General features: G+C 33.1%; 3 protein-coding genes across 3 annotated transcripts; 2 read left to right on the forward strand and 1 right to left on the reverse strand.

Annotated features, from left to right (window-relative positions):
- Window positions 1-210: 210 nt before the first annotated feature.
- Window positions 211-3,623, forward strand: TRIADDRAFT_57617 (uncharacterized protein; the record flags this gene model as incomplete). Its single annotated transcript, XM_002113402.1, has 11 exons — window positions 211-731; window positions 824-893; window positions 964-1,054; window positions 1,188-1,246; window positions 2,396-2,430; window positions 2,542-2,596; window positions 2,733-2,837; window positions 2,941-3,018; window positions 3,119-3,241; window positions 3,337-3,453; window positions 3,540-3,623. The coding sequence occupies 11 exons, from the start codon at window positions 211-213 to the stop codon at window positions 3,621-3,623; spliced, it is 1,338 nt and encodes a 445-aa protein (XP_002113438.1).
- Window positions 3,624-12,238: 8,615 nt separating this feature from the next.
- On the forward strand, window positions 12,239-14,638 carry TRIADDRAFT_26288 (uncharacterized protein; the record flags this gene model as incomplete). Its single annotated transcript, XM_002113403.1, has 13 exons — window positions 12,239-12,322; window positions 12,507-12,555; window positions 12,724-12,799; window positions 12,955-13,039; window positions 13,160-13,255; window positions 13,337-13,462; window positions 13,547-13,646; window positions 13,720-13,815; window positions 13,879-13,933; window positions 14,010-14,059; window positions 14,178-14,236; window positions 14,327-14,421; window positions 14,524-14,638. Coding segments are annotated over 13 exons (1,086 nt in total), but the record flags the coding sequence as incomplete, so codon positions are not given.
- Window positions 14,639-16,203: 1,565 nt separating this feature from the next.
- TRIADDRAFT_37880 (expressed hypothetical protein) lies at window positions 16,204-19,696 on the reverse strand (the record flags this gene model as incomplete). Its single annotated transcript, XM_002113784.1, has 16 exons — window positions 16,204-16,457; window positions 16,531-16,589; window positions 16,690-16,798; window positions 16,896-16,982; window positions 17,067-17,096; window positions 17,181-17,265; window positions 17,341-17,395; window positions 17,517-17,581; window positions 17,654-17,734; window positions 17,808-17,864; window positions 17,963-18,128; window positions 18,299-18,364; window positions 18,532-18,599; window positions 18,693-18,762; window positions 18,887-18,945; window positions 19,504-19,696. 16 exons carry the CDS (start codon window positions 19,694-19,696, stop codon window positions 16,397-16,399), a joined length of 1,311 nt encoding a protein of 436 aa, XP_002113820.1. The 3' UTR covers window positions 16,204-16,396.
- Between the last annotated feature and the right edge of the window lie 3,561 nt (window positions 19,697-23,257).

Below are 23,257 nucleotides of genomic sequence, written 5' to 3' on the forward strand. Positions count from 1 at the left end.
GCAGATTGTAACAGATGATAATGAAATTAGATCTGCTGAAGAAATAATCACTATCGGGTTTGACAACCATGAAGAGATATTAGCAGATACAGTTATGGAGTTACCAGATAATGAGTAAGTCTGTTGCAATTTATGTTTTTTTATTTTTTGTGCGCGATGTTTTGATGTTAATTAGTGGTTTTTGTTGGTTAAATATCTAGAACACCCAAAATGACTAATCAAACTGTCGAAAATTGTCAATTTCTTAATGATAGTACAAATGCTGAAACATTGAAATCCAATGATACAATTGGGTTTCATGTTGAATCAGAAATGGACATGAAACGTAGCGAACAGCTAACTGTAACCACGGATGCCTTAAATCCTATAGATAATAGTGAAACCCCTCCTAAGAATAATAAATTATCGGATTTGCTGCAATCTCAGGATGTTCTGGTGGAGACTTCATTGCAAAATAGACATTCCACGTTGCCCAACGATGAAGTTAATGAATTATCAGTCGTAGAAGACCATATTATTACTGAAACCGAAGCTAAGCCTGACATAGAAAGTCCTAACAGTGACAAGGAAGTTGATAATTATAGTACACATAATAATGACTTTGGTAATGCAGCAGCAACGAGCACTGATGGTAGTAGCATTGATAAGGATAATGAGAAAACCAGAAGTCATTCTTTATCAGCTAGTGAAAATATACCTGAAAACATCTTGGCTTTCGATTTCGAAATAAAGTGTGTAAATCGTATCATTATCTGATTAGATTATTAATCCTGTAGTGCTGAATTGATTTGATCGATAGATAATTTTTTTATGTTTATTTTAGCATTACCCCTAGTATTGAACTAGAATTAACGTTAAATACGATTGATGACGAAATCGAAAGTCTCTGTAAGGTATGATTGGATGTGTTTCGCTGTATTGTGTGTTGTTCAATTCAATTAGTAACGTTTTAACCGTATGTAGATGTACAAGGTACCGTATTTCGAAAATACCATGTTCGTAAATTTTCAGTACCTGTTGCTGACCGATGCAACAATTTACATGCTTTATCAAGGTATAATGCGATTTTTAAGACTAATAAGCTAAAGCTGTATTAATTTATATACTGTTATAAATTTAATGTAAGACAATTGATAAAATTTTTTATGTATCAATTAGTGAGTTATATTCCATTCTATTTATTACAGATTCAGGCAGTTATATGAAGAAGTTGTCCTTCGAACTTGATGCTATTGACCATTTTGTGGTAAAGATTAAATTAATGTTGTTTCCAACGTGATCTTTTTATCCATCATAAATTTATATGAATATTGAGAAAGTACGAATTGTAGTATGGCAGGATAGCTAAAAATTAATAATTATGAATATCTATTACTGGAAGATTGGAATCGATTGGCAACTTTTAGGAATAGCAATCAAATCAGCAAACTACAACAAACTAAATATCTATACACTCTGTGAATTGCATGGGAGGTAGATATTTTTTATTGCTGTTATGAATATTCGATTTTTGTAAGATAGTAGTAAATCTAGTCGTAAAAGTATTGAACTTTGATATTGTAGCTAAAAGTTAAATTTTATATTCCAACTATTGGGCTTTAACTACAATTAAGAGCTATAATTGGTGAATTAAAGAAAATTTTATCTTGCCGGGGTTTGGAACCTTTGATAATTTATGATAAAATAACAGAACTGGATAAGTGGATAGATACTATTGAAGAAAAAGTGGTAATATGTGATGCATGTAATAATTACTAAATAAGCATATAAAATATTTTTCAAATGAGTACACATTTTCTTGTTATTTTGCAGTATATACACTTACCGATATTGTTATTGATATTTTATATAACAGGTTAAAGATAACTCTGCGCTTAAATACATCCAGTTTTGCTGTGCTTCTAACGTCGCTTCACGAATGAAACCGCGAAAGTCAACAGTGACACATAGTTAGTGCTTACGTTAATGGATTTATTTGGATTTCGAATAGACACACACATACAGTAGCCTCAAACAATGTAGGGAATCATTAAATAAATTTTTATTGATAACAAATTGTACATTTCACAACTTAGACGGGTGGCTTGAATATTATAAACCACAAGGTTACTTTGGAAGGGGCCAAAACTGGTTAAAACAGTATTTTTGCATTCAGTTAGTATTTATCGTAGATAGAAGCAGTAATATCGGCAAAGCTTATTCACTGTATATTACTGCGAAAAGTAGTATTTTTATATTCAATTAGTATTAATGTTATCCTGCTTTTATATCTTTGTATTTTTATTTAGAGATGGAAAATTATACCATTGGTTAGCAAAGGTATCAAACCTATCACTGTAGTAAATTTTGACTGCCAAGTTGCCTATTTTTTAAATTCATATATCGTTATCTTTAGGGTGATAGACATCCGAAAGCTATTCTTGATTTAAAGTTAGTGCAAGTCGTAATAGCTTCTTATAAATATAATCAATAAATCTAACAGGTGTATAATGTATAATTGTCTTCTGAATGAATTTGCACTATTATAATTTCATTGTGCAGGGAATGTGCAGAGTGCAATTTGATACCAGATAGCGAAAAGCCATTTGCTTTTAAGGTGTGTAAATTGATAATAAAATTTCTGAAATGCTGAGGACTTATGTAATTTATATAGATGTTTAAATTTTAACTGTAGCATTCTTATTTCTTACTATATCGCCGGCGTCTGATTATATTTTATTTATTACTAAAAGATTAAAATGAAAGATGGCAGCACTTCGTTCGCTCTTGCAGCTCAAGATGGAGAGTCTTTAAGAATATGGTTAACGTTGCTGTATGAAAATATTCTAACTCAAAATGTAAATTAGTGATAGAGCAACTTTTTAGTACATTATCGCTATAGTGTATATATATAGAAGTACGGACTACCGATAATCTTTAAAATAATTATTTTTGTGATAGGTGTGGGATAGAAAGAATAATGCTGTATGTCCGGGTCCGGGATTTGTTCTTGGGTCTTTGATTATCACGAAGACAAATGTAATTATTACGTTAATTTCGACGCCTATGAAATATTTGGCGCTTATGAAATTGCAATTACAGAAATATAAATATCACTGCATGATTGTTCTTCTCTCAGGTATATATTTGTACGACTAATACAGAAAGTGAGATTCTAAAGATGATATCATCATGTCCGATTGAGAGTATAATTTCCGTGTCTAAAGATAAAGATGGGCGAATACCGTATTGTTGCAGTTTGGTTAGATCATTGAATTTTCCTTCAGTTGATAGTTAAGAGAATTTGTTGTACATTATTTTGCTCTGTTGAAAAGATGAATGTTTTTGCATTTGCAGGAGTACATTATCGTGGAAAGTGATGAAAGTCATAGTATTCCGTTGTGCTTTGCGACTAGTTTTGATTGTGAAAAATTTATAGCTAGTATTACAAAAGAATGGCGTAATTTATTCAAGGTAAAATACATATATGAAATATCGATTTCTGAATGATAACATATTCCCTCTATGAACCATTATTTACGGGTGCGTTGGTCTTATAGGTTGATTTATCAGTTGGAGAATGTGAGGAATATATTATCGACACTTTTAACGAATATGTGGAAATATTTGGTGAAAGCAAATAATTATTTAATTTTTGAAAGTGTACTCTGCACTCGCATAAAATGCCATAGTATCTTCCACAGTGCAGAATATCGCATATTTACAAGACGGACTGCATATTCAATTATTGCCTTAAAATGACGCTATGAAACTCTTTTTTAGTTATCGTAGTGAATTATAATTTACAGATACATGCCTGCCTGTGTTTCTATAATATCATTAAGCATTAATGCCAATTACTGTATTTATGATTAGAGGATATCCGCATCTATTGATCTATGATAATAATTTGAATCATGCTGTTAGATAGAAATTAACTTTAACGCTGATAAGCCAAATCTAATGAAACTATACTTATTTAATTTGAGTAGGTTTACTGGTTCAGACCAAAAGTCTCTAAAAATTTATCTATCAGTAAATAATGTAATTAATGCTATCCATCCTCACAGCTTAACCGGATAATATATTTTTTCACCACGGATTATACTCGTATGTATTCACCAGTGGTCTTAATTCAATGACACTGTATATGTATTATGATGGATGTTATTGTGGAATTGTAGTGTAATAAATACTCGTAAATGAGATGTGTTGGAAACTCACCCCTGATTATACTTATTATTTTATTGTTGTTAGTTAGCATGCTTGTATTGCACTGCGTTATCCATTCATGCACAACGTAACTTTATTAATGGGTGTTTTATTACGTAGGAAATTGGGGACTTGAGGTATACGAGTATGCAGTTACAGGAAAGAAGATCTCCGTATCATAAATTTATAATACTTCATTTACTATCGTGGTAAATGGTAAAGATTTAGTTGCTGTACTGCAGTTAGTGAAACCTTTATAAAGGAAATGTACGCTTTCATGGATGTAAATAGTGTTTACAGTTAACAGTGTCAATGATATCAAATCAATCGTGAATACGCTATCAATGCCTTAAATTACCAAATGCTCGATTCTCTGAGAATCGAGTGATTGTATGCTTGTTAACCTACTATATATGTATTATATTTACAGTGGGATTAAGTACTTTATCCTTTGCGATGGGAAATTTTTATAGACCTGCATTACGACGTGAGTTGTAAAATGGTTGCAGCGACTGATAGTTTGTATTAGAAACTTGAAAAAGAAATCGAATTATTCAATACTGCAATATGAAGTGATCAAAATATCATGAATCCATTGCTCAATGTCGTACCGATCTGTCTGCATGGCATTTGAGCCTAATTTAATGTCCATTTCTTCAAAATTGAAAGACATAATTGAAGGCAACACTATAGCTGAACATTATTCAACCATTTTGGAGGGCTCTCGCCACGCCCCTATAATAGTGCATACAGATGTCGTGGTCAGCCCAGAATAACACAAATAAGGACCTGATGAATAAATAAAAAAATTATCTGAGAACAGTATAGAAATCTGAATCTGAAAGTAATGTGATCACTACTACTAGTAATGACCCATATACTGTAGTTAGGATTCCATAAAGTAGAAATTGGTCAATCCACTCAATGGCATTCAATACTGAATGACCAACGAGTTCTACGTCCAATTTGCCAAAGGTGAACAACCCCCTCTTTCTATTGTGCAAAATAAGTTGTCACCCATGATGTTATCGTCTTTGTCTGTATGAATTAGATAACACTTACATCATGACTCCAATATGAAATTTAGGGGTGACACAACATAATCTTAGACCGGATATTTAATAGAGAATGGCATCAAATGCTCCTTCTACAGCCATACGCCGATGCGAAATGACAGATTGGATACAATGTAATAAATCACTTTCGAGCTTCTGTTCAAAACAGTAGCCTTAGAATACATTGATCATATCTGTGACTGTTTTGATACAGTACCCTGCATCCTAGACAATACCGCATATTACCTATTCATTATATTAATATCCGTAGTGCCTACAGTATATACGTTTTAGGCGCTGACCGGCAGGGACAAAATTCAATTTCTGCTTTAACCAACGGCAAATCTTGGTTGTTTTTGTATGCTTGTCGATGGAAAATGACTTGAAAATGGACGATGAGAAGGTAGGCTGCACGTTGTAGAAGCTATTTTCAACGTTAAACATACGGGATAGCGTGTTGCTTGTTGGTAGAACAGAGGACTGTACTGTCGTGTACATGTAGAAGGCTTAAAAGTAGTTTACCTCACAAGAGTGGACGCGTCCATTCCTTTCGTGTATTCCTTATACTATACCAGTTGTTAAAGGCTTAAAGATGGAAAATGTGATGATTATAGCAAACTAGGCGGTAGGTTGACTAATCGATAGGTACATCTAGTCGGAACAGATTGAGTTAAGGCATCTTTGATCATGGCGATGTGAATAGGAATAGATGGAATAAGCTTACATCGACGAGAAAGGTCCCTAGGGCCTCGTCTTTTCGAACGCCCTCAAAGCAACTTATCTAATTTTACTGGATATCATGGCTCAACATTTCAACACTTTTTTTACCATGTTGAGTAATTATAGCATATTTCAAAAAGAGTTTTAGTAGAACTGGTTGAAGGTGTACTGGTATAGCTTGTGTTGGAAATAGTAAGGTAATACAGAATCATGATAATGTGACAAGGGATACTATGAGATTCTTATTGCATTGTATGATGATTTCAAATTTTCGACACCCATTGATTAATCTACTGGCTGGAGATCCAATCATCAAAGATCAGCCATGTTAATAGTAAACCTTGGATGCAGCCGAGGAATAAGCGGTATTAGGATCATCGATTAATTTCTTGTATCAATGGCGTGATCCTAAACATTGCACGCTCTATTTTTGCAAAATCAACAATGTCTACGTCACAAAAAAATGAACTCGATGCAATGGTGGATTGCTATACTGTAAGCGGATTGCAACTTTGAGTAAACAAATACTTGCTTAATCTGCTTCTATTCTGTAGAAGTATATTGGTCTTTTGTATGAAGGAGAAGATTTAAAATAAGATTGCTTTTTGACCTCCTTTTATTGCATTCTATTGCACTCAATGATTCATCCTTATCCAAAGGATCATTTATCTATTTTTAAATCGAATTCTATCATGTTAACTATGATCCTGTAAATACAACTTGAATATACGGTAATGTACAAGATCAAGATATTATTAAGGTTAAACCGACACTTAGTCATATTAGTCTTCTATGCCGGTTCCTACGGGGGGGGGGGGGGTAGCAATTTTGAAGTATTTCATTTTCTTTGCAATTTTCGATCCTTCTGTTTTCCATTTAGTGCATATAGTCTGTGGTATAATAGTCCACAGATGAATTTTAGTAAGGCTACTGATTAATATTTTCAGATTGTAGAGTACTGTATAGTTCATGTCTAACGTTTCTAAGCTGGATAGATAGTACTGTATTTTTAACGCAGACGACAGTGTCATTTTCTCCATCGCAAGTTTGTCCTTATGAGGGGGATAGAGCACACATGGACGTGCAATCAGATAGTGATTTTCTTTTCAATAGTTTGACAAAGTTTAAAGTAAAAATATATCGTTCTCATCTGTTCGCAAAATATTGACTCTCAATCAGTTATTTTCTTTCATCTTTTACAAATTATTAAAATATCACTAGTTTAACTACCATTGAATCTCTTTTATAAGAAAAATTGAATAGAGCCGGTATAGTTTATTGGCCGTTTAGAGATTATATTTCCTTATCAAGAATATTTAAATATACGAGACAGTATTGGTATATTCCATCGTGTAGATGGCCTTCATTTGTGGCGTATTGGTTTAAGAAATTTCTACTATTTGCTTTTGACTACCAATGAAAACTATAACAAGTACTATATCATCGACGATTGTGCTATTACTAATATACAATAAAGGAAAACCACAATAAGAATGCTGCTAATATTAAGCTATTGATCCATTTCTCCCTGGTGTCGTCATTTGCCAACCTTCAACGTTGATAATATCGACTAGACAGACTATTGATTATATTATATTTCTGTTCATACATGCAACGTTTTCTCTTTCTACATTATCTATTAATCTAAAGTACATTATAGATTAGATATCAGGTACTTCTTCTATTGGATGTATTTGTGTGATAGCTTTTTTTTCTTCTTGTAGAAAGATAAGATAAAATAGATAGCGTGAAGTCAGTAGATTTTCACTAAAATGACGTTGGCGATGGTTCTGATGATAGTAATCGGCGCAGATATAGTCTTGACTAGATATACTGTAATAGCATGCACAACTTTTGTTGGCAAAGGAAATCGCTTCCGTCGTTGTCAAAGTCAAGAATAATAATACTGTACAATTGTCGATCAGTGTTGTACCGTGTCTATGATCAGCTGATTGGATAGTTGTAATTCATTCATTGGATTAAATTGTTGGTTATTTATTTGTCCTTTTGGATGATGAAAATAGGTTGTAATTTAAAGACCCTAGATAGGAAAGGTCTCTGTTTGTACCGTACTGTATGTCAGTTGAGGAATAGAATAGAGGGTATGGATTGTCAACCATTTCCATTTTGATGCATTCATTTTAAGTTAGCTAAAATAGACCAATTATATCGTCAAGCAGTTGACTGATCAATTTTATTTTCAAAATGGCTACTGTAGGTGCGTGATGGAGATATGGATCACATATCTGATGATGTTGATGATTGGTATGAAGTAGATGACGATGATTATGATGACGTAAATAACATTGATGAGTCTTTCGATGAAGATGATCTGAGGAATGGTATTCAAGGACTTGATGAGCTTACTGTCAATGGCCAAGCCGATGGAAAAACTGTAATTGAAGATCAAGAAGAAGAAAGTGAATTAAAATTGATACAAAAATCAGGTAAGCGCAAGTTACAAATACCTTGCTAGGACTTGTAATACGATTGATGAGGATTTAACATGCCAATAACTTGAAAAGGGCATCGTCTTTTCGTCGAAAATACTGTCGGATTTTTCATCAATTTTTATTGTTAACTGGGATAACAATTAACTTCTATCATTCTGAGCATTACTGTGATGATGCTATAGGTTTAATGTTTTATAAAAATACATGAATAATCTGAAATACGCGTAGTATCACGAAATACATGCTTAGATGTGAAGTTCACGCCATAGAAATTTCTCAATTCTACAATTAAATCCTACTTTCACACCTGCGTTAGCCTTGATAGCAAGGGACATGGTAGGATCTTTTGCTGATGAACAAGCGTATACGTTCCTATTTCTTAATTTTTTTCTTTATCTTGGCCTATATTCAATGTAGAAATGCAAAAATTGCTAATGGGTCTTCGTAAAATGAAAATTCGTAGTTTACTCAGTTGTCATGTCAGACAAAATGATTAATCCACCATATGATATATGAAGATGCTGATAGCCAATTCTATTTTTCCTATAAACTATTGAAAACCTTCGAAAACACCGTAAACCTCATATAGCATACTGCATAACCTAATGTGATGATCACGATAGCTAGGAAATGTCCAATTCTTTAAACTCTGTAGCCTGCACAACTTATAATTTCGCGTTAACATTTGGATTTCTACTTGCAACAAGTCAAAATGGAATTAATTATTCTCGGTGATTACCGTTTCTATCACTTCAATTGTACAGTATTACAACATGAATGAAAATCGAGGTTAACCCATGAATACTTGTAAGCACGTAAGCTGTAGATGGGCGTATCGCGTTGTGTTCAATTCTCTATCGTAGTTTCAAATGAAAGTATTAGCTTTGTTATATCTTGTTGTGTTGCCATTATTTGTGTGTAAGACTCTCTTATAGTAGGGAATTAAATCTTAAAATTTGCTATAATTGTACAGTTCAAGAATCATGCATTGGTTGTGGTTACAAATAAGGGAGCATGTGGAGTAAATTTTTTACTTTCTTCAGCATTTTAACTGGATGCTACCCATTGCAATAAATCTCAAGATTGATATTCTAACCGCATAAGATACAAAAATCAGACACTGCATACAATTGAAATTAAGCGAGTAAGTTGAATAAAAATGTCTGACTCAGCTGTGATCTAGTTGCAGCTATTAAATCTCAAGATTGGAGATTCTATTCGTGTAGTACAAGAGCCAGGCATTATAGTAATTGAAATGACGCGCTATCTACGTTACTATATTTTACTATAGACGCTAGCGGTTTACGTAAGCATCACCATTCTGACCGTGCGGTGTAGCCATACAATGCACGTAGTTATTACACCGCATGTAGTTGAAATTAGGCATGCATAATTTAATGAATAAATTTATGTACCATCATCTCCAGCATGTTCAACGCTTTATCATACTGCAGTACGTACTGTACATCTAATTTGATCAACTTTGTTGCGTATTTTTGCACAATCCCCACTGTCAAATTAATTAATTACTCAATGATGAAAACTCAATTTACGTATCTACGGTGCTCGCTTATTGCGAGACTGAACTATTGCAAGTAAGAATTCTACAAACATTGACTATGTGATTTACTAAATTGCAACTAATAAGCTTAATTGTAGCAAATTAAAAATTTTACTCCTACAATATACATATTGTGAGACCTTTTAGTCATACAGTGCTTAGAATCGATTTATTAATCGATAAAGTCTGCGCCGAATTTGTCCAGAACTTTTAGTATTTAATAGAACTATTAACCTTAATAGAGCAGGAGGTGTTAAAATATTGCAAGTTCTTCATTAAACACTGCACCTTATAGCGAGAGCTTGGGGTGCTTAGAAAAAACTATTACTTGTGTTAACCGTAGTAATCACCAAAAGAAGGCTACACACGAGTGAGCCACCAAGCTTTGGATAGGATAAGATATAGTATATATTTATTGTAGCCAGTTTCCTCGGCGTTTTCTTATCAAGCTTAAGCTTGTATTAATTAATCAGTACAGTATTAACCCTCAAGCAACTAACAACACTTATAGCTAAGAAAGTTTAACTAATTAGTGCACTTTACCGATTTCACTGAACTATATATAGTACAGTAATATATAACGTACGTACGCAAAATATCTCCTGCCAGTTACACTTCTTTATCTCACTAACTATGTTTCGAAATAGCATTCGCTTAAATGTATGTAATAAAATCAATAAAAGTAAATATATAAATCCCGCTTCAGTTACTTTTACGTACATATAATGATCTATGGATATGAACACTGGCAATGCAGCGATTTGTAATTCCTTTCAGTAATACTGTAATTATTAAATAGTATTATACGCATTAATTTGTGTCTATCTTAATTCTCAAGACAAACTATTATGAAATGATGAAATAGACGTTACAGAAATAACGAGATTAACGAGGGTTACATTCAGTAATTAAAAGTTACCGGTAATATCTCCGTCATATGATTTTTATGCTTATGGTATATAGGATTCCTATCATGCTGATAGGTAACATTATGAAATGTTTGAATCAGAATAGAATAACAATATTGAACAGGGCTAACGTCAATTTAGCTGATATCAGTAAACTATATGTTGTATATACATCTACTTCATCAATTCATAGAAAGCAAATTGTACTTTTAACAGTATACAATGAACTCTTTGGTCAAATGCAATGGTAACGGTTGTTATACTGCATAATTAGATATTGGGGCGTTGAAAGTTTAATTATTTCTTGATTTTGATTGAATTCAGTCGCTCACATATTTCCATATTCCTATAGCATGGTAATTTGAAATATGTTAACTGATTTGCTATGATTATGTAGTATTTTGTATTAAGTTGACTGATATAAAGCCTCATACATCAGGATGTTCATACACGAGTATGGTCTGAAGTTCTCGGATTAGCTATTACTCGATCTTTCTTGATTTTTCGTATAACTTACGCAGGTTATTCAGTAATGCAAATATAAAGATTAATAAAATGGGGTGGGTCTTTAACTATGGACTATACAATACTAACATAATAAATAATTTCAATTACAAGATCTTAGCAATGAAAATATCAAAATTAATAAAATAGGGTTTACGGACGTAATTGGATATAATTTTATTTTTAACATTACGACATATTTATATTAAGCAGCTCTTATGATAACGTATTTGCTCAAAGAAATCTTACACCTAGTATACTTTAATGGATAGTACAGATAATTGCGGTTGTCAATAGTTGAATGATTACTAATTATTATAGTACATTAGTATTATAGTATTAATAGGTCAATAATAAATTTATTCAAAATCGTATGCGTACAGTAAAAGTTAGCATATCTACAATGCCTTATTTACGGTTTGTACTTTAAGCTAAGCTAGAGACGAACCTTTGTAGGCTCTCTTTGTAGATTATCTTGTGAGTAGTACTAATAAAATCTGATCACGCTCCATCTCATCGTATTTAACGATACTATTACCAGAATTTAGGTATGCTAAGTCACGCCAACGGATCCCTTCTGAAAAGATAGCAACATCCCTAGGCCAGTTTTTCAAGTAAGGTTTTCTGGCATCATTCTGTATCTGAATTACTGTAATAAATTATTGCAATATTCATATAATAATATTTGTTAATCAATTAAACAGTTGTAGAAGGAAAATGTAAAAGGCTGAGAAAGCCTTGTTAATTTTTACAAGGTCCAGATTACTGCTATTGTTTTTACAGTCGTATTTTAAAATGAAAACATTAAGATTGTTATCACATTTTAATCAATTTTCTTATCTATAAAGTTTGATTCGTTCAGCAATTGGTAAAGAATTATGGCGTGTTACAATGCCAATTCACTTTAACGAGCCATTGTCTCTGATGCAGGTAAATTGTGTAGTCGAAATATTTATACTTCTATACTCATTTGATATTACATCTAATGATGTAAAAGCTATCGGAAAAACTATAGATACTACGGATAGTAATCTAATTATTATGGTGTATACTATATAGTCGATTCATCTGCTATGATAACACAAAATAATCTAGAGTCTTAATATCATTTCAGAGAATCTGTGAAGATTTAGAATACGCATACTTACTGAATCAAGCTGCTGGTAATAAGATTGCTATTATTGATTCGATCTTATGCAAATGTATCGTATCATAGAGTAATTGATTATAACATTACTGACGAGTTTACGTTTATGTCTGGTATCTGTAATTTTATCAGAATTATTATAAAACAAATGTAGGACTAATAATTATAACTTATTTACTAAAAGAATGCAAAGACTCTATGAGACGTCTAGCGTTGGTTACAGCTTTTGCCGTCTCGCCTTTCTCTACAACGATTGGAAGGTAAATGTGCTACCAATACAGTATTGTAAAATACTTACAATTATAGGATGTGATCTAGATCAACTGCTTTTTAATATTATCGTCATCATTGCACAATGCACACGTCACTATTATAAGAAAAAGAAAATTTTATCGAAATTTTTTATATTTCGTAGGTATAGTAAACCATTCAATCCGCTACTTGGTGAAACGTTTGAGCTTATCGATGATAACTTGGATTATTGTTGTTTCTGTGAACAGGTAATTTAACATTTACAAGGCTATTAATAGTAATGTATCTGCGTTTACTTTGGCAAATATTGTTATATTTTAGCTATTACATGAACCATAACAACAATTGCAAATTATTATCCATTGTAGGTTAGCCATCATCCACCAGTCTTAGCTATGTATTGTGAAGGAAGAACCTGGAAATTATGGCAAGAATATAAGTTTGATTCTAAATTTCGTGGACAAGTGCGTTGTTTTGAATCATTTATTCAGATTATACTTGCTAGTTTTACAAAATAATACTCTTTATATTTTAATATCACGTAGTTTCTACGCTTATCGCCTACTGGAGATGTCCATGTTAAATTCAAAGATAATCAACACCACTATTCGTGGAATAGACCAGATACTATTGTACATAACTTACTTATAGGATCTATGTGGGTTGATCAGGTACTCGTTATAGCGCTAAGATACATAACTACCTTTGAAAGGAATTCTTAGCATTCAGATGATATCATAATTTGATTAAAATAGGATGGAATTGCTAAAATTACTAATTATCAAACGCAAGAAATCTCTCTTATGGTTTATGATTCATGGAATAAAGCCGGAAGAAGTTACAAGAATGTAAAATGTAGGAAAACTGTTACGACTTCCGAAATCGAATTTTATTATTTACTAAATCTAATTTTTTAAATTTGCATTAGGTAAAGTTAGAGATGCAAAAGATAAGATTAAATTTGAATTAAATGGAGCGTGGGATTCCTATTTAGATTGCACCTCGGTATCAGGTATATATTCACGTATACTGCGTTAATATTGTTTATTCAACCTTCAAGATTAGAATAAAATCTTGAATTTGATAGATATGAAAACTGAACGTCTTTGGACTATAGGAGAGAGACCGGCGGCATCTACCAGGTTGTATTTTAATCTCAGTATTGGAGGTATATGCGTATGCTTTTAACATAATAAATGCTTAACGTTATTGATACAGAATGTATGGATTCACACGTTTTGCGATGAAACTTAATCAATTGCAGGAAGGTTAGATATACAACCCTTCTTGGTGGAATATAATTAAATTATGTCTTAAATATACACTTTGTTGTTACATATTAGTTTTGATAGCTTTATCGATTAATAATTTCCATCGTACTTGTAGGTGTTTGCCCCACGGATAGTAGGTGCAGACCTGATCAAAGGCTAATGGAAGAGGGAAAGGTATCCGTAGAAGTGTTTAAGTTACCTAGAATAACCTAGAAATTAATTCTAACAATTATTTTCTTTATTTTATCACGCTGTGCTGTTAAGATACTGGAAGCTTCTAAAGAGAAGCATAGACTTGAAGAAAAGCAGCGTGCTGTCCGTCGGTATCGTGCAAATGAAAAGATAGAGTACAAGCCCAGGTGACTGCCTAAAAAATTAATATTGCTCTGGAAACTCTTACTAAAGTTTTAGAGTTTTGTAATCCTAGAATTATGCTTACTTTGACTTTCTAACATTATCAGGTGGTTCGTTATGAAGAAAGATCCAGATACCAATGAATATTACCACATGTATGCTGGAGGATACTGGAAAGCCAGATTAGATGGAAACTTTATAGATATTCCGGAAATATTTTAATTTAAATACAAAATTGGTTCATGATGTTTATTGAATTTTCTTGCTTTCGCACGAAGCTCGATTTCTTTTGCTATTCAATTTATGTTTATTTACAATATCACATACTATAGTCACATTTTAATTAATCATCTGCGTACATACAAGTATACAACACCTATTTTATGCCATGCGAATTGATTTGTTTATAAAACTTACAATTTACTTAATTTTAAAATTTATTGCAATACACTAAAGCTGACGGATCGTAACACATGTCCATTGCACTTTAGAATATTGATCTCGCTACTAAACGAATGCGATAAACGTTTAACTGCTAATGTTACATTTTCTGTAACCAAAATATACTGTAATAATAAGATTACATATCAATTTCTTTAATGACTTTTAACGATTTATGTAATGACTGTTGTTTAATACCAAAGATGATACTGTGTACAAACTAAATTTAAATTTAAATTTCGTATATCGACACTATAATTGCATATTCTATGATTAATGCTGCTAGTACGAGACGGTTCATTCATGCTTAAGGCACATTTATGAATAAAGATCCTTAAAAAATTTACTGGAACCCATCACCAAAGTAATTACGAATTGTAATATAACATATAGCATTACTGTAAACTGCTCATTAGGTAATGACCGCGTTACGCTTGGTTAACTAAGTTAATCAGACTGCACAGATAATAAGCGATATAAAATGCTTCAAGTACGTAGTATCTGTTAATTAAATTAGTAGTTTTTACTGATAATAAAGGAGTGACTTAAGCAATTTCCATTTTTCATAGCGCCCTTAGTTTTGTTTCTTCTAATTCCCTGGTAAATATACTTATCAAATCTCATTACAACAATTGTTTTGTCTCATTTTAGACAGACTTATACTTACATGTTTAAATTTATCAATTAGATAATACTATTAACGTGTACAAATCTTCTTTACTCGTTTATTTTAGTCCAATGCTTTAGTTATAGCAAATACATTACAGTACGTTGCTATTTTAATATTTAGATAACGAGCAGGTGCGTAATAATTTATACTGTAATTTGCTTTACAAATATTCTTTTGAGAGTGCAAATGTGCGTATGTACATGTAATTATTGTCCAAAGAGAGATAGACTAAGAAATCATCTTGTGCGCAAGCTGTTAATTTTCGGAATAATGATTGATTGATTTACAGATTGCTACACTCAGAAATGTCGCATCATCGGTCGTTTGATAGCCAATATAAAATAAGATTTACGTATATGTATTTAGTAAAATTCAGCTGATAAATAATATCAACTTCTCTTGAGATTTACCATTCTATAGACTGGAAACGAGAGGCCAGAAAGATCAATCTCGCACTTCTATTTTACCTTATCATCTATCTTATAGGTGAATAGAGTGCAAATATAACGATCACAATTTTAACCCTTAAAAAAAAGTATCAGGTTTTCATAAGTTATTCTAATTATTTATTAAGTATGCCAACATAGTAGAGATGTCTAGCTACAACGCTACTAATCTCACATAAGTCGTAATTACCTTTCGCTATAAATAAACACACGATAAATTCAATATGGATATTGGTGCCATAAGCAAAGTTTTTATTTGCATGAATGTTAATCCTAAAAATTAGCGAATGATTCTTGTAATAACTGAAGTGTTTTAAATTCTAATCGGTAAGGCTTAAAATATCCTTTAACCTGAATTGTAACAAATTTTAAAGAAATTAAAAGATATTTAGATTGCGACCATTGCTGTCATACAATTCACGATTAAGGGTTTCTAAAGTTTGCTCCAGCAAAAACGGCATTATCACCAAGTTCTTCCTCAATCCTAAATTAAAATCACTTCGTTAAATCAGGTGTACGATGGATAAATTTTCGAATAATAGTGATCGCTACTATACCTGAGCAATTGGTTATATTTGCAAAGTCTTTCCGACCTGCAGGGCGCACCAGTTTTGATCTGAATTAAGCAAATCAAAAATGTATAGCAGGTAGTATATCAGTGGCACTAAAAAAGTCATTATTTTAAAGGTCTGAAATCAAGGTGTGAAATTTCGTACCTGTCCAGTACGCAAGCCAACAACGAGGTCAGCTATAAAGGTGTCTTCAGTTTCTCCACTACGATGACTGACCATGACGCCCCAACCGTTTTGTTGTGCCAATTTACAGCTGTATGATAATTTCGTTGTACATCGTATATTAAAATTAAAATTAAAAATGACCAATGGAGTAAAGTATCATATGATAAATATATAAATCTACATACGCGTCAATCGATTCAGTTACGGAGCCAATCTGATTTACTTTCAAAAGTAAACAGTTACATGCTTTGCGCTCAATGGCCGTTTTAATGCTGAAAGATAGAACGTTCTAAACTGACATTTTGCGATTAAAGGATACACTTTGCTATAAATACGTTATTCGATAGTATTCCTACCGCTTCGGATTAGTTACTGTTAAATCGTCTCTAAAAAATTTTTAAAATTTCAGAAAAATTCTAATTAGCCATACATCTTCTACAGTAGCAAAGCATGTGACCAACGTATCCTACCCGACAATTTGAATATCAACAGCAGCTGTAAGAGCGGACCAGCTCTCCCAGTCATCTTGGTCGAACCCATCTTCTATTGATACGACTAAGACCAAACGAAAACATAAATATTATTCTTATAGCAAAAGCGCAAATGCCTGAGTAAGTTTAGAATGTATACTTGGGTAATTGGAGACGTAAGACTGGTATAGTTTGACTAATTCGGATCCAGCAAGCTACAATTATAAGATTAACGTAAGTAAATGATACAGTATAGCCTCTACGACTAGAAATTAGAAATATATAAAATAGAATTAAAATTTTGACAATACTACGTATTACGAATTCTTGTTATACCAAGTTGTCTGGACTAGCATTTGATTTCTTGAAGTCCAAATTGTACTTGCCATTCTCACAGAATTCTAGAAATAATAACAAAAAAATTAACATGAGTTACAGCCATCGTAAAGTCTAAAAATTATTTAAACCTATACCAGACGCAGCAACATCCATAGCAATTGAAATCTTTCCAGTATAACCGGCTTTTTTAATAGCCTCCTGTAGCAGTTGTAAAGCTGAAAGCAGCAAATAATAGTATTACCGACGACTGTTTGAATATCATAATAAATGACGTGATAATTTTCTTACCTTCACCACCATCAGCAAAGTTTGGAGCGAAACCACCTTCATCACCGACATTGGTTGCTATAAAATGAAGTATTGTTCCAGTTAACTGAAATTACTTAGCTAAAATCTGGTAGGAATCAATTTAACTATTAAACATTGAAGTTTTTTATAATTACCATCTTGTCCATATTTAGCTTTGATAATCGACTTTAGGTTATGGTAAACTTCACAACCCATTCTCATGGCTTCACTAAACCTGCTAGCTCCAGTTGGTAAAATCATAAATTCTTGCATAGGCAATAGATTACCGGCATGTTTTCCTCCATTAATGACGTTGAATGCCTGCAAATCAAGTTATAATATTCCTATATTAATAGTATGACATGATATATAAATCGATGTACAAATGTAATAAAAGTTAAGGTAGTTCGAGAATTAGTACAGAAAGGCCTTCAGTAATTTATATTCTGGGCATGGTAAAACGATAAATGAACTATTTTTATTACACTTACAGGCACTGGCATGATGATTTTTTCATTACCAGCTAAGTCAGCAATGTGACGGTAAAGAGGAACACCCTAGATTTAAAATAATTTTTCCTTATTGCAATCAAAATGATATAGTATGTATATTACTTATTTTGACTGGATTAAAAGCAACCACTACATAATTTTGGTTAAATAGATTATCAACTAGCTATTACCACCAAAGCGGCATTTAAAACAAATTGAAGCATTCACATTACTTTGTGTGCAGCTCCGGCCTTACAAACAGCGAGCGAAACACCAAGGATAGCGTTTGCGCCTAATTTGGCTATGAATAAATGGTATTTGAACATTTACTACGCCACAATATACAGTATCAATCAACATCAAAAATGATCGTCATAAAATGGAGATAACATACACTTATTCTCTGTTCCGTCTAACTGTAGCATTAATTGATCAAGTTCCTTTTGCTTTGTAACTGCTACACCCTAAATTGTAAATCCATACAAGGTTCGATTTCAATATCCTTATTCTTAAGCATTTGTAGCTTAAGTTAGTCAAGACTTGGTCTAGTACTTGATAGCAATTTGTCAGATTGTATAGTCAACTTACGGCCTTAATTAATGCTGGCCCAATGACATCATTGACATTACTAACAGCTTTGAGCACACCTTGCATATAATTAATACCAAGATTGGAAGCAAATTAGTGGGTGAATATTCATGGAACAAGCTACTCGATTTTAAAACGAGCTATTCAGGATGTAATTTCTAATTTCTAATCGTCAATCTACTTTCACTCTAATCACTGCTAATTCATTCAATCATCCTCAGCAACGTAAGCTATAAATTAATTCGACGCGCATAATGGTGTTTCGTCTAGTCCAACAGATCCGTAGTCATTTTATCAATTGTGAATTAGATTCATTCAACTTGAACGAGTTCTGCTAGAGTCTATTTACATTAATGACTAGTACTTTTCTGCAAGACATTTTGATTTAATTAGACCAATTGTATGCCTCTTGTATAACCTTATAATAGATAATAAAAGTCAATTTTTTTCCTTTACTGCAACGACAATACAGTACATAACCAAGTCTAATCGCGATTTTTATTATTAAAACAACATTCACAGATAAATGTTCATTTCTTAGCTATCGTTTACAGACAGTATCGCCCTAATATTGCTCATGATCAGTGATGCTCCTCTTTGCTATTGCTATTCCCTACCTTTGCCTAAGAAGCGACTTGGTTCCTTGTCGCGCAACTCTAAAGCTTCATAAATACCGGTGGAAGCTCCAGAAGGTACAGCAGCTCGAAATACACCAGCAGCCGTCTTGACTTCAACTTCGACCGTTGGATTCCCTCGACTATCCAAGATCTCTCGAGCATGAACGCCCAAAATTGCCGCGTTGTCAGACATTATTTCAATCCCTAAAGCCATTACAAAGAAAGTTGAGACTCCTTGATCGATACCTCGATTTTATCCAAGGTATTTGATTAAGCCTAGCATTTAGCATTGGTTGATTGATTTGCTCGTCACGTACACGTCCATCAACTACTACAGTAGCAAAAGTCCTCTTTCTTGCCTAGTTACATAGCCTAAAAACTTGTGCTGGACTACTGACATCTATTGCTAACACCATTATTAGAATTACAACAATGACACTCTACTAATGTGATCTATCGCCATGATCGCTTTAACTACTGCAATATTGTACGGTATTGCACTGTTTACTATAGTGATTAGTGGGATCAAAGGCTGCCCTGCAGTATTTTCATCCATCAAATAACTGATGCAGCATATCTGGGTTACAATCGCTTAAGATTCTAGTTCATTCAATTGTAAAATTAGCATCATTATTGGGATAAATTCAATGATTAATACCATACTATTGGAAACATTCTATATCGAAAGAGAGAGAAGCATTTGTACAAAATGATACCTGGTGACAGTGATGATCGGTCAGGAAAATGAGCTGGAACTCTTCAGTGGCAGCAATCCGAACGGGAGACTGGGTCACTAATGAGCTACAGCTGGGCTCAGCAGCCTATATATACAGTACAGGGCGTCGGGGAAAGTCTGGACACATTTTATTTGGCTTTGTATGAAAAATGTGTCCAGATTTTGTCACGTATATATGTTCTACCTATTGACTGAGCAGGCGCAGCATGGCCAAAACAGAGAAAAATCGGTGCGTACGCGGGTAGTAAATGAATGTCGTCCTTGGTCGTACTGTCGGTACATAGTGTACAGTGCATAGTACACCGTATAGCAGTACAGTACAGTATAGTGCGTGAGTGAGTACTGCACACTGCACAGTATTGCAACTCGACACGGTAATGGGGTGACATCATTTTGTACAGACTCTGTAGAGTACAATGTACGCTGTACAGTACTGTAGTTACAGTATAATCTCTTCAGTACAGTACAGTACAGTACTGTACGGACACAGTGTACAGTACTGTATAGTACAGTGTACAGTACACTCACTGTACTGTACTGTACAGTATTGTGACTGAGTGAGTACTGTACACTGTATAGTATTGCTACTCGACACGGTAATCAACGGTGCAATACTGTATTACTTTTATTAAGCTCTCCATCTCATTCGCGGAAAGAATAACGTACAGTACTGTACACTGTACAGTGTACAGTATAGCAGTATGCCTTTCAGTAGATGGAAGTTAAATGATTATTTGATGTGACGTAATCCTATTGTAGAAATTGCGCAATGATGAATGGACGTGGCATTGTTGACAGACGGACAGCAAACTGGATGGTGTGCAAAAGCTCGCCGCCGTATATCGTAAATTAAGAGGGTTAATGAATTTCTATAATAGCGTACTTTTTCCACGTTGTGAATCTCGATTTATACCGATGATATATCCATGTAATGATTTCAGCTAATTACAGTAGTTATGAAGTAGAAATTACAGTGATACATGTGATGTAGAACTGTGCATCTCAATAAAATAAGGATAATTTTATTAATCATGACTTTACTATCTAACCTACTGTACTGTATCTTGCCTTCCTTATTAATACAAGTTGTACTGTACAATCGAACCAGCAATGGCTCGCCTATTAGTCCTCCAGTGTAGTCGTGAAAGAATCTAGCATTGATGTTGTGGGTATGAAAACTGTTATGTATGATAGACTGGTAATGTCTAGGAATTAGGGCAGATAAATTGCATAGCTGCCTAACTGATAAGATAGCCGTATGATACTGATATCGTAACTGTATTGATACGTTCACTAGTAATTTACTAATACGTATGTAATATATATATCACTTGTGGGAAAGGCAACCCAGAATAAAGTAGTGGACTCCAAGCATCAGGCTACTTTGCTGTGTCTAACCGAGCATTGCATGATTGACCTAGGGTCGCGATAGAGAACATAACGAAAACTATAGCTATTTGTAGCAGAGGTTATGACAATATTAACTGCAGTAAGCTATGGCTTACTAGAGTTCAATGTGGCGAGTATTTTTATCATTAATTAATGCTAATCAAATGCTATCAATTCTTACTGAATGCATAGTACTAACACTGTCAACTAGCTTAGAAATAAGCTACCGTATTCGCTACGTGGTTGTCAATACAATTAAAACGAAGCCAGACTACTTGATACATCGTTGGTACACTTACCTGCCAGGTACAAACGATAGTAAAATAGAGATTAAGCATAGAGATTTCGTAATATTAATCTTTAACCAGAGTATATGAATTGCTACAGCACAAGAATGAGTAACAGCTGCGTGGTATGTTGATGCGTTCGGTTATGTTAAAATTGCAAAATCCACTACATACTGTTAAGCTATACTTATAACCAGTTTATAACTGCAGTACTAATCTTCCGAAGGGCTACTTATATACTTGTTACGGTAGGGATATCGTAAAGATAAAAATAAATTATTAATGTCTACCAGAATAATTGCTAATTAATAGAATAGTATTATTATGATATTAATAAAAAGGGTTAATGGAAATATGATTAAATTGTAAATTACCAGCAATGGTTACAATGATAGAGACTGATTAAAAATTATGGCATTAATGGAAATTTAGAGTGATAGAATTTAAAACGATTGTTTTCGTACATTAGCGAGAGAGAGTATGCCTAGCTGTTAATGGCCGAATTGAATAGCGAGTAAAATGAATTAATAGGATTGCATCTCATATAAATCGATGTTAGATTTATCTTAATAGAAACTAAACTATATAATTTATATGTGTTCTGAATATCACTTATGTATGTGCTAATCTTGTTAAAGATGTATAAGAGCTTCAGAATTAACTATCAAGATAGAAGAGGTAGATGAATCTGTAGTAAAAGTATTTTTTAATAAAGGCTTATACCTAATGCGGAGCAGTGTTTACATGGCTAAGGTAGTTTGACTAGGTCGTAGTGACTAGAGACACTTAGCAGCAATAAACTTGGGACTAGTTATACGCGTACTTTTAAATTTAGAAAATTATGCTTGTTCAAATTATGGTTGTAACAATACTTTAAATATGGAAGTTCATTCCAGATGGTTTCTGTTGTAAAATATAATATTATACGCGTAGATTATAATTTGGCATGACTTGTACATTTGTAATCGGTACTGATGTAAGCATGTGCTAGAGGTATACATATATGCATGTAGATTGTAGAGAGATGCTAGTTTTTGCGTTACTCTGTGTTGTGTAAAAGTGAAGAACGGAAAGATTTCCACTTCTACCTGAAAGGAATTTGTCTACTTCTGATCTATGCTGCTATATCTAATATACTGTATATATACGACAGTTTTATTAAGAAAATCCGGCGCTAAATACTTTCTAATCTGTTAATATCAAATACATACAAATTAACCTTAATCGCTGACATTACTAACCAATCCTTTCATCTAAATGAATTAAGAGATACATAGATTCGCAGCGATTTTAGCAATTATGCAAACTATGCAAGGTATATTTTAAGAAACAAAAAGAAATT

The sequence above is a fragment of the Trichoplax adhaerens genome, genomic scaffold (assembly GCF_000150275.1).
Source record: "Trichoplax adhaerens TRIADscaffold_6 genomic scaffold, whole genome shotgun sequence".
NCBI lineage: Eukaryota > Metazoa > Placozoa > Uniplacotomia > Trichoplacea > Trichoplacidae > Trichoplax > Trichoplax adhaerens.